Source organism: Xenopus tropicalis, chromosome 8 (genome assembly GCF_000004195.4).
Source record: "Xenopus tropicalis strain Nigerian chromosome 8, UCB_Xtro_10.0, whole genome shotgun sequence".
Lineage (NCBI taxonomy): Eukaryota > Metazoa > Chordata > Amphibia > Anura > Pipidae > Xenopus > Xenopus tropicalis.
Window position 1 is genome coordinate 14,192,312 of NC_030684.2, and position 13,014 is coordinate 14,205,325.

The 13,014-nt window shown below is 48.2% G+C and overlaps 1 protein-coding gene across 1 annotated transcript in view; it reads right to left on the reverse strand.

Moving 5' to 3' along the window:
* Positions 1-12,514, reverse strand: part of LOC101730860 (coiled-coil domain-containing protein 77) — a gene marked incomplete at its 3' end in the record, with an annotated part of 31,598 nt that extends 19,084 nt beyond the window's left edge. Inside the window, 3 exon segments of the mRNA XM_031891084.1 lie at positions 6,988-7,204; positions 7,808-7,871; positions 12,485-12,514. Coding sequence (XP_031746944.1) covers positions 6,988-7,204; positions 7,808-7,845 — 255 coding nt within the window.
* Between the last annotated feature and the right edge of the window lie 500 nt (positions 12,515-13,014).

Sequence of the window (13,014 nt, forward strand, 5' to 3'; positions counted from 1 at the left end):
CAGAGGCACAAACAGCCCCCCCCAGCCCAATAAATAGTGACTGTCTGTGGCACCTTACAGCCCCCCTGGCATTCCCAGTACCCAGAGGCACAAACAGCCCCCCCCAGCCCAATAAATAGTGACTGTCTGTGGCACCTTACAGCCCCCCTGGCATTCCCAGTACCCAGAGGCACAAACAGCCCCCCCAGCCCAATAAATAGTGACTGTCTGTGGCACCTTACAGCCCCCCTGGCATTCCCAGTACCCAGAGGCACAAACAGCCCCCCCAGCCCAATAAATAGTGACTGTCTGTGGCACCTTACAGCCCCCCTGGCATTCCCAGTACCCAGAGGCACAAACAGCCCCCCCAGCCCAATAAATAGTGACTGTCTGTGGCACCTTACAGCCCCCTGGCATTCCCAGTACCCAGAGGCACAAACAGCCCCCCCAGCCCAATAAATAGTGACTGTCTGTGGCACCTTACAGCCCCCCTGGCATTCCCAGTACCCAGAGGCACAAACAGCCCCCCCCAGCCCAATAAATAGTGACTGTCTGTGGCACCTTACAGCCCCCCTGGCATTCCCAGTACCCAGAGGCACAAACAGCCCCCCCAGCCCAATAAATAGTGACTGTCTGTGGCACCTTACAGCCCCCCTGGCATTCCCAGTACCCAGAGGCACAAACAGCCCCCCCCAGCCCAATAAATAGTGACTGTCTGTGGCACCTTACAGCCCCCCTGGCATTCCCAGTACCCAGAGGAACAAACAGCCCCCCCCAGCCCAATAAATAGTGACTGTCTGTGGCACCTTCAGCCCCCTGGCATTCCCAGTACCCAGAGGCACAAACAGCCCCCCCAGCCAATAAATAGTGACTGTCTGTGGCACCTTACAGCCCCCCTGGCATTCCAGTACCCAGAGGCACAAACAGCCCCCCCAGCCCAATAAATAGTGACTGTCTGTGGCAGCCGTTACCAGCCCCCCTCGGCATTCCAGTACCCAGAGGCACAAAACAGCCCCCCCCCCAGCCCAAAAAATAGTGACTGTCTGTTGGCACCTTTACAGCCCCCCTGCATTCCAAGTACCAGAGACACCAAACAGCCCCCCAGAGCCCAAAAAATAGTGGGGACTGATCTGTGGCCACCTTACAAGCACCCCTGGCATTCCCAGTACCCAGAGGCACAAACAGCCCCCCAGCCCAATAAATAGTGACTGTCTGTGGCACCTTACAGCCCCCCTGGCATTCCCAGTACCCAGAGGCACAAACAGCCCCCCCCAGCCCAATAAATAGTGACTGTCTGTGGCACCTTACAGCCCCCCTGGCATTCCCAGTACCCAGAGGCACAAACAGCCCCCCCAGCCCAATAAATAGTGACTGTCTGTGGCACCTTACAGCCCCCCTGGCATTCCCAGTACCCAGAGGCACAAACAGCCCCCCAGCCCCAATAAATAGTGACTGTCTGTGGCACCTTACAGCCCCCCTGGCATTCCCAGTACCCAGAGGCACAAACAGCCCCCCCAGCCCAATAAATAGTGACTGTCTGTGGCACCTTACAGCCCCCCTGGCATTCCCAGTACCCAGAGGCACAAACAGCCCCCCCAGCCCAATAAATAGTGACTGTCTGTGGCACCTTACAGCCCCCCTGGCATTCCCAGTACCCAGAGGCACAAAACAGCCCCCCCAGCCCAATAAATAGTGACTGTCTGTGGCACCTTACAGCCCCCCTGGCATTCCCAGTACCCAGAGGCACAAACAGCCCCCCCAGCCCAATAAATAGTGACTGTCTGTGGCACCTTACAGCCCCCTGGCATTCCCAGTACCCAGAGGCACAAACAGCCCCCCCAGCCCAATAAATAGTGACTGTCTGTGGCACCTTACAGCCCCCCTGGCAATTCCCAGTACCCAGAGGCACAAACAGCCCCCCCCAGCCCAATAAATAGTGACTGTCTGTGGCACCTTACAGCCCCCCTGGCATTCCCAGTACCCAGAGGCACAAACAGCCCCCCCCAGCCCAATAAATAGTGACTGTCTGTGGCACCTTACAGCCCCCCTGGCATTCCCAGTACCCAGAGGCACAAACAGCCCCCCAGCCCAATAAATAGTGACTGTCTGTGGCACCTTACAGCCCCCCTGGCATTCCCAGTACCCAGAGGCACAAACAGCCCCCCCAGCCCAATAAATAGTGACTGTCTGTGGCACCTTTACAGCCCCCCTGGCATTCCCAGTACCCAGAGGAACAAACAGCCCCCCCAGCCCAATAAATAGTGACTGTCTGTGGCACCTTACAGCCCCCCTGGCATTCCCAGTACCCAGAGGAACAAACAGCCCCCCCAGCCCAATAAATAGTGACTGTCTGTGGCACCTTACAGCCCCCCTGGCATTCCCAGTACCCAGAGGCACAAACAGCCCCCCCAGCCCAATAAATAGTGACTGTCTGTGGCACCTTACAGCCCCCCTGGCATTCCCAGTACCCAGAGGCACAAACAGCCCCCCCAGCCCAATAAATAGTGACTGTCTGTGGCACCTTACAGCCCCCTGGCATTCCCAGTACCCAGAGGCACAAACAGCCCCCCCAGCCCAATAAATAGTGACTGTCTGTGGCACCTTACAGCCCCCCTGGCATTCCCAGTACCCAGAGGCACAAACAGCCCCCCCAGCCCAATAAATAGTGACTGTCTGTGGCACCTTACAGCCCCCCTGGCATTCCCAGTACCCAGAGGAACAAACAGCCCCCCCAGCCCAATAAATAGTGACTGTCTGTGGCACCTTACAGCCCCCCTGGCATTCCCAGTACCCAGAGGCACAAACAGCCCCCCCAGCCCAATAAATAGTGACTGTCTGTGGCACCTTACAGCCCCCCTGGCATTCCCAGTACCCAGAGGAACAACACCCCCCCCCAGCCCAATAAATAGTGACTGTCTGTGGCACCTTACAGCCCCCCTGGCATTCCCAGTACCCAGAGGAACAAACACCCCCCCCAGCCCAATAAATAGTGACTGTCTGTGGCACCTTACAGCCCCCCTGGCATTCCCAGTACCCAGAGGAACAAACAGCCCCCCCCCAGCCCAATAAATAGTGACTGTCTGTGGCACCTTACAGCCCCCCTGGCATTCCCAGTACCCAGAGGCACAAACAGCCCCCCCAGCCCAATAAATAGTGACTGTCTGTGGCACTTACAGCCCCCCCTGGCATTCCCAGTACCCAGAGCAGAAACCAGCCCCCCCCAGCCCAATAAATAGTGACTGTCTCTGGCACCTTACAGCCCCCCTGGCATTCCCAGTACCCAGAGGCAGAAACAGCCCCCCCAGCCCAATAAATAGTGACTGTCTGTGGCACCTTACAGCCCCCCCTGGCATTCCAGTACCCAGAGGAACAAACAGCCCCCCCCCAGCCCAATAAATAGTGACTGTCTGTGGCACCTTACAGCCCCCCTGGCATTCCCAGTACCAAGGAACAAACAGCCCCCCCCAGCCAATAAATAGTGACTGTCTGTGGCACCTTACAGCCCCCTGGCATTCCCAGTACCCAGAGGAACAAAACAGCCCCCCCCGCCAGCCCAATAAATAGTGACTGTCTGTGGCACCTTACAGCCCCCCTGGCATTCCAGTACCCAGAGGCACAAACAGCCCCCCCCAGCCCAATAAATAGTGACTGTCTGTGGCACCTTACAGCCCCCCTGGCATTCCCAGTACCCAGAGGCACAAACAGCCCCCCCAAGCCCAATAAATAGTGACTGTCTGTGGCACCTTACAGCCCCCCTGGCATTCCAGTACCCAGAGGAACAAACAGCCCCCCCCAGCCCAATAAATAGTGACTGTCTGTGGCACCTTACAGCCCCCTGGCATTCCCAGTACCCAGAGGACAAACAGCCCCCCCAGCCAATAAATAGTGACTGTCTGTGGCACCTTACAGCCCCCCTGGCATTCCCAGTACCCAGAGGAACAAACAGCCCCCCCAGCCCAATAAATAGTGACTGTCTGTGGCACCTTACAGCCCCCTGGCATTCCCAGTACCCAGAGGAACAAACAGCCCCCCCCCAGCCCAATAAATAGTGACTGTCTGTGGCACCTTACAGCCCCCCTGGCATTCCCAGTACCCAGAGGCACAAACAGCCCCCCCAGCCCAATAAATAGTGACTGTCTGTGGCACCTTACAGCCCCCTGGCATTCCCAGTACCCAGAGGCACAAACAGCCCCCCCAGCCCAATAAATAGTGACTGTCTGTGGCACCTTACAGCCCCCCTGGCATTCCCAGTACCCAGAGGCACAAACAGCCCCCCCAGCCCAATAAATAGTGACTGTCTGTGGCACCTTACAGCCCCCCTGGCATTCCCAGTACCCAGAGGCACAAACAGCCCCCCCAGCCCAATAAATAGTGACTGTCTGTGGCACCTTACAGCCCCCCTGGCATTCCAGTACCCAGAGGCACAAACAGCCCCCCCCAGCCCAATAAATAGTGACTGTCTGTGGCACCTTACAGCCCCCCTGGCATTCCCAGTACCCAGAGGCACAAACAGCCCCCCAGCCCAATAAATAGTGACTGTCTGTGGCACCTTACAGCCCCCCTGGCAATCCCAGTACCCAGAGGCACAAACAGCCCCCCCACCCCAGCCCAATAAATAGTGACTGTCTGTGGCACCTTACAGTCCCCCTGGCATTCCCAGTACCCAGAGGAACAAACAGCCCCCCCAGCCCAATAAATAGTGAGTGTCTGTGGCACCTTACAGCCCCCCTGGCATTCCCAGTACCCAGAGGCAGAAACAGCCCCCCCAGCGCAATAAATAGTGACTGTCTCTGGCACCTTACAGCCCCCCTTGCATTCCCAGTACCCATTCTGACTGGGTTTATAGTTATGTGTAACTGTCACTGTCTGTGTCTGTCCCTTTCCCTTCTCTGCACTGCTGGTTCTGACTCCTGATACAACTTCCCAATATCCATTCATTCCTCATTCTCACTGGGTTTATAGTTTCGTGTAACTGTCACTGTGTCTGTCTGTCCCTTTCACTTCTCTGCACTGCTGGTTCTGACTCCTGATACAACTTCCCAATATCCATTCATTTCTCATTCTCACTGGGTTTATAGTTATGTGTAACTGTCACTGTGTTTGTCTGTCCCATTCTCTTCACTGCTGGTTCTGACTCCTGATACAACTCCCCAATATCCATTCATTCCTCATTTTTTTTTTAAAAGGTTTTTATTTTGCATTTTCAAGAAACAACAAAAAAAAACATAGACATTTACATACATATAAAACTAATAAACATCATGTGGTTTTACATCATATTGCCTTGGTTTTATTTATTCAGTCGTATTTCTAGCATTGTTCCCACTTGGTCTATTCTGGTTTGGGGCTTTGTGGCGGGGCTGGCCGCTAAGGCATGGGGAGTGAGGGCAGTTCAGGAGGTAGCATCTATCCAGCTTCTCCAGATTTTTTCATATTTTTGGGGACAACCCCGTGCAGTATATGTAATTTGGCATAGTGGTAGCAGGGTTCTAACTAGATTTAGCCATCTATCTATTGTGGGGGGGGACTGGGCCATCCAGTGCAGGAGTATGCATTTCCTGGCATAAAACAGTAGACTACGGTAAAGGATTCTCATGTGGGCTGTCGGGGTAAGGTCGTCAATTACCCCTAGTAGGCAGACCTTAGGTGTCAAAAGATTTGGAAGGGGGGTTTTTTCCCCAATATAGGCTGTTATTCATTCCTCATTTTAACTGGGTTTATAGTTATGTGTAACTGTCACTGTGTCTGTCTGTCCCTTTCCCTTCTCTGCACTGCTGGTTCTGACTCCTGATACAACTTCCCAATATCCATTCATTTCTAATTCTCACTGGGTTTATAGTTATGTGTAACTTTCACGGTGACTGTCTGTCCCTTTCTCTTCACTGCTGGTTCTGACTCCTGATACAACTTCCCAATATCCATTCATTCCTCATTCTCACTGGGTTTATAGTTATGTGTAACTGTCACTGTGTCTGTCCCTTTCCCTTCACTGCACTGCTGGTTCCGTCTCCTGATACAACTCCCCAATATCCATTCATTCCTCTTTCTATCTGTGTTTATAGTAATGTGTAACTGTCACTGTGTTCTGTCTCTCACTTTCTCTTCTCTGCAATGCTGGTTCTGACTCCTGATACAACTCCCCAATATCCATTCATTCCTCATTCTCACTGGGTTTATAGTTATGTGTAACTGTCACAGTGTCTGTCTGTCCCTTTCCCTTCCCTGCACTGCTGGTTCTGACTAGTGATACAACTCCCCAATATCCATTCATTCCTCATTCTCACTGGGTTTATAGTTATGTGTAACTGTCACTATGTCTGTCCCTTTCCCTTCTCTGCACTGCTGGTTCTGACTCCTGATACAACTCCCCAATATCCATTCATTCCTCATTCTCACTGGGTTTATAGTTATGTGTAACTGTCACAGTGTCTGTCTGTCCCTTTCCCTTCTCTGCACTGCTGGTTCTGACTAGTGATACAACTCCCCAATATCCATTCATTCCTCAATCTCACTGGGTTTATAGTTACCGTATATACTCGAGTATAAGCAGAGTTTTTCAGCCCCCAAAATGTGCTCAAAAAGTAACCCCCGGCTTATACTCGAGTCAATACATTTTTTCCAGTTTTCTTAGGTAAAATTAGGTACCTCGGTACCTAGTTAGCAGGCATATGGCTTAAAGAAACTGGAGAATGACACAAACCATTTGCAGGAAAACATACAATGCTGCCTTGCAGAACTGAGCTCCTAGGTTCAATTCCAGCCAGGGCACTATATGCTTGCGTGGGTATCCTCTAGGAACCCCAGGTTCCTCCCACACTGCAAAAACATACAGGGTTCTGTAAACTCCTGGTAAAAGTGACCACAGTGAATGTGAATTGTAAGCTCCACTGGGACTGATGAAACAATGTACTTAGTGATCTCTGTACAGTGTAGTCGAATACACCAGCGCTATATAAAGGATAATAATAGTTATCAGCAGTATTGCTCTTAGCAAGGGCGCATACTGACCTGCTCCTCAAAGGTAGCTTTGTATTGCTCCAGTTGCTTTACCAGATCCTCGTGTTCCTCATCAAACTCAGCGATCTTCTTGCGGTAATACTCTAACAGCTCTCTGGGCGGCCGCAGGAAAGCCAGGCGCTCGTTGATTGGAGGCAGCGGAGTGGAGTCCCCTCGGTTCTTCTGGGTGTGGCTGGAGCTCATGGTGGTATCTTGAAGGGAAGGAGACCTGTAAATAACAAAACCATATAGATAAAATCATACAAGCAGCTCCAACTTTAGGATCACAATTTTGCATTGAGAGCAGCCTATTACAGGTATGGGACCTGTTATCCAGAATGCTCTGGACCTGGGGTTTTCCAGATTAGGGGTCTTTCTGTAACTTGGTTCTCTATACTACAAATCTATTAAAAAATAATTTAAACATTACATAAACCTAAAAGGATTGTTTATATAGGATTTATTATATCTTAGTAAGAACCAATTACAAGTTACTGTTTTTATTACTACAGAGGGGTCTATGCGAGACGGCCTTCCTATAATTCGGAGCTTTCTGGATAACAAATTTCTGGATAATTGATCCTATACCCGTACAAACGATCCAGGGTACTAATTTCTCTGTCAAAAATATGTTACCCATGACATATATATATATATATATTACATTCCCAATGATTATGAGTGCGCAAAATCATTGGGAATGGATATTGGATAAAACTAAGTGCAGCACCCGTTTGTGAATTGTGAATGTGGACTGTTCATGGGAGTGCGGACCTTACAGTGTTATATATATATATTTGTTTCTTCTGAAATAAATTGGATTTTGACTTACCTTCCTTCATGCATGCCACGGTGGGGTGAAAAGTCCATATTTTCCAGCCTTTTTCAATTCACAGCTACAGAAAAAAGTGAAGACACACAGAGATTCATTGATAGGAACAAGATAAAGGTGGTAAGTGAATTGCTATAAACGTACAGATGGTTGGCCAGCATGGTCAAAATTGGCCTAACATTCCCTAACCAAACATACTGTAGACTGGTATGGGCAGCTATAGGGTTAAAGCTGGACAATAGGTGGGTAGCCTAACTCTCTTGCTGGGAAATCAGTGAATACAAAGGGTATTTTCTGTATAACCCCCCGGGGGCCAGTGCTGAGGGCAGCAGCTTCAGGGGGTGTCTATATAGGATTTTTTATTTGCCATGGATACATATAAGGGACCTATCATGGCTTATGGGATGCTCAAGGAGAACTAAAGCTTAACTAAAGCAATAGGCTAGAAATATTTTGGGTTATGTTTTGGGCTTCTGTACCGGCCCAAGGCAACCACAGCCCTTTTGTGGCCTTCAAAGATGCCCCCAGCTGCCCCCCATTTTCTTTTCTGCCGATTCCCTGCACTTGCTCTGTGCCGCTCTCAGTTACGGAGCTTAGGGACCAACGGACAATATACTGTATATATAGAATATAAATGCAACAGTATAAAGCTGATTAGTAATTCATTCGGATTCACATAACATTGCAGTTCTGAAACCAGTGCAATTAGAAACAGAATGTAATAATCAGACCTGTAGCATCAGTTTATAGGACAGGCCAGCCTCATTTTCTGCTTGATAATTTGTAATGGCCTCTCAACAGCTGTAACTATTGCTCTGTGAGGCTACAGTTTATTTGTTATTTATACTTTATATTACGTATCTTTCCATTCAGCCCCTCTCCTATTCATATATCAGTCTTTCATTCAAACCACACACTGGTTGCTAAGGTAATTTGGATCCTAGCAACCAAGTAACTTCTGAAACTCCAAGCTGGAAAGCTGCTGAACAGAAACTTAAATAATTAATAAAAATTGAAGACCAATTGAAAATTGTTTCAGAATATTACTCTCTATATCAGGGGTCCCCAACCTTTAAATCCATGAGCCACATAAAGTGGGGAACAAAAAAAGCACAATAAAAGCTCTGGGGGTGCCAAATAAGAGCTACGATTGGTTAGGGGGTCAAGTGCGGGGTATGGCTTATTATTTAGCATACAGACCTATCCAATGGCGCTATAGCTGTGCATAAATGTATATAACCCCTGCCCCCCAGATGTCACACTGTACGTACCTGTACCCCACCTTACGAGCTCTGGTACAAGGTACTACGCGGGTCCCCTACCGCCAGATGCCTTCCTCTCAACTGCACCATCCAAACAACCCGCCTCCGCAAGCTTAACTAATCACGCACCCAGGTCAATACAGAACCATTGAAGCATCCAATCAGCTAGGGCGATACTTGAGTCAGCCGGCCCTCCCGCCAGGTGTCTTCTGGGAATTGTAGTTTTTTCTATTACAGCTTGACGGCGCTACCCACATGTGTTTAAACTACAATTCTCTCAGGTTGTGTTAGATTCAAAAACGAATTGTGTCATAATGACTTTATCTTCACGCAATATATGTATTATAATTGTTTATTATCATTATTGATGTAAGATTTACCAGACTTTCCCTCTACATACAGTCTGTAAATGGCTACTCTGGCAATGACTGGTCTCAGGAATTGATATTTTTGATTTCTGGGTCAGCCTAACAGGATCCGAATCACTCCATACTAAAAAAATGAGCAACCAATCAGGTTCCTTCATCTTCCTTTTTATCTAATCATCAAAGCTAATGTTTGAATGATGGCAATAACTTTACTGTTGAATTTGTTTTTATTTAATTTTTTTGCACCAAGTGATTTGCACCTTTCCCATCATGGATGTATATCTTGCTGATTCCCACAATATATATTCCTGACTGGGCAGGCCTTTGCTTTGGCCCCATAAAGAGGCCAAGTAGATCTTGACCTTATATGTAGGGGCCAATTTGACAGCCTATGTCAGCCCATACATGGCTAGCTTTGGCTGCTAAATACACAGCATTTCTACTCCCTAGAACATTTAGACCAGGGGTGGGCAAACTTTTTGGCTAAGGGGCCAAAAGATGGGCCGGGGGGTTGACAGACGGGCTGGGCCAGCGTTAGTCCAAGTCTCGCGCGAGAGTCGGCAGGCAAGATTAAAAAGACCAACGGGCCACATTAAAAAGACCAACGGGACGGATGTGGCCCGCGGGCCGCAGTTTGCCCACCCCTGATTTAGCCACTGGTTCTGTTCCTTATACAGGGGCACTTCTGCCATGGGATAAGGTGAAAACATTGGGTGCTCCAAACTAGCAATTTGACTCCCACTGCACCCTCTAAAATGTATGTGCTGGGGTGCCATTGGCTATATTACACTAATGTAAAATGCAGATACGCACCCCATACCTTATATAAGGCACAAGGTCAGAGGTGCAGGTGTTCTGCCTGGTACAGCCAGATACATGTACATTTGTTAGTATGTAAACCAAAGGCAGATTTGTATAGCCAGGGCCAGATTTCATTATAATGTGCCCCTAGTATACTGGGAAGGTGCTTCCATAGTCTTTATTTGATTTTAAATGAAAACAAATTAAAACTCATTAAACATTGTCCAATCCATCGCTGCCATAAAACCATCCAGAAAATATATATTTCTCTAATTCCAGGTCCTCAGTGATCCAGTCCTAATACTACTGCCCACTGAGACCAGGGAGGGGATCAGGGAATACACACAGGAGAAGCGGAGTAAAACTGGAAAGGATCATTCATTTATCTCTGAAAGAATCGCACATGTTCAGGAAATAGCAGCGGTGTACAACTATCAGAAAGGAGCCCCAACCTTTCTTACTCGTGAGCCACAGTCACATGTAAAGAGACATGCACATGCACCCAATACACCTGCAAGTCAGTTAGGCTAGGCTGTGGGGGGCAATAGGGTACATGGCAGGGGCCACACGTACAAGGCAATGCTCTGGGTACACAATAAGCTATGTATGTACTGCCCATCTAAGGGCAAACAAAGCCCATATAAACCTCACTCGTCAAAAGGGTACACTTCCCCTTTAACAGCAGCGCCTGTCATGTGATGTCACTGGGATGAGAGCTGCCTTCCCACTAGGAAAGGTTCAAGTATCAAATTTCAAGCTTCTTGTCATAATCAAATAACAAAGATGCATCATTACTGTAATGAAAGTGACAGTTGGTACAGTCCATGGTTGCCATGGTAGTGAGAGGTAAGCGTGCATCACCTTTGCTCCACTATTTACACAGTGGAGCAAAGAAATTGTGATGTCAATGTGATGTCAATGTGATGTCAATGTGATGGGAGCTGCCTTCACTCTAGGAAAGTGACAGTTGGTACAGTCCGTTGGTTGCCATTGCGGTGAGAGGTAAGCGTGCATCTCCTCTGATAGATTTTTTGCCTAAAAACCCTTATTTTAGCTAAAAAGGAGGGGCAATAGTTGGGTGACTCCCCCCCCCAGACTAGGGGATGTTGCTCCTGTCAACGATTTTAGTGAATTTGGAGAATTTTCCCCTAAAATGGGCTTTGCAGGCGCCTTTACTCCCAGCGCTGGTTGGGAGACACAGACCCAGGGTTGGGCAGTACTGACAGGCTGCTAAGAGTTTTGCCCCTCTGCCCCCGGGTATCTGCCCTGCCCTTATGTACCAGCCTTAATGTGTAACTGAATGTAAGGCAATAAATACCAATACGTTTCCCTATTACAGAATACTGAGTGTCAGTAAGCGTGAGATTTGGGGGGAACACTTTGAATGGGGCCCCTGACCCAATGTTGCACCTTAAAAGGGTAAATGCATTATCCGTGAAGCTGACTTGCCCTTTTATTCCCGTCTCTATACAGATTGCTGCAGTGAGCGACTCTTGGCGACTTGCGCTCGGTGCTTATCCAGTTTTTTTGGATAGTTTTTTTTTTCTGGCTTCTCCTCAATTCACATTTTCCACCTTAGTGAACGAGCCTAGAGGAGAGCCAGAACCTATTGAGGGGGCCCCTTAGGGTTCCCCGGCCCTGGGCCGGCCGGCCGGCCCCCCCCGTTCCATCTGTTTTTTACCATCTCTGGAGCATCATATGAGAGGTAATGTAGCAAATCCAGTTTATGATTTCTCCTACAGCAAGTCTCCCCCCCATCAAAAATGAACTGTAAATAGAACACAGTACAGGTATAGGACCTGTTATCCAGAATGCTCGGGACATGGGGTAGTCCGGATAAGGGATCCTTCTGTAATTTGGATCTCCATACCATAAGTCTGCTAAAAATCATTTAAATATTGAATAAACCCAATAGGGCTGTTCTGCCCCAATAAGGGGTAATTATATCTTAGTTGGGATCAAGTAAAGGTACTGTTTATTATTACAGAGAAAAGGGAATCATTTAACCATTAAATAAACCCAATAGGGCTGTTCTGCCCCAATAAGGGGTAATTATATCTTAGTTGGGACCAAGTAAAGTACTGTTTTTATTATTAACAGAGAAAAGGGAAATCAGTTTTAAAAATTCTGAATTATTTGACTAAATAGAGTCTATGGGAGAAGAGTTTCCGTAATTCAGAACTTTATGGATAATGGATTCCGGATATGGGGTCCGATACCTGTACAGATAAAAAAGGAAATCATACCTGTATTGGGAAATGCTAAAGTGATGTTTTCATTTTGTCTTCATAGAAACAACATGTTCAAGCGGCTGAAGTGCTGTTTCTCTTGCTTCGGCAGGTAAGGGCTTCATCTCTTTCTGCTGTAACAGGACATATTTCATTCTGTGGGAAACTTCATGTGTCACTGAATACTCACTCCTCCATTTATTGCATTATAGTTTTCTATTTGTGCTTTTATTTTCTCTGATAAAACTTTTTTCTTCATTACAGAGGAAACGAAAGCGGGCAGATGATCCACCCCAGAATCTGCCATGGTAAGAACTGGGCAACATCATTTCCTAAACACCATTTTCCTACCTACTTGTGTTATCAAGCCGTGTTATTTCCTTGCCTATAGATTTCTATGGCAGCAATAACCTTGATGAGGCTACACTATGTACACAGGGGCCCATTTACAGGTTAGGGACCCCATTATCCAGAATGCTCAGGACCTAGGGTTTTCTGGATAAGGGGTCTTTCCGTAATTCGGATCTCATACCTAAAGTCGGCTAAAA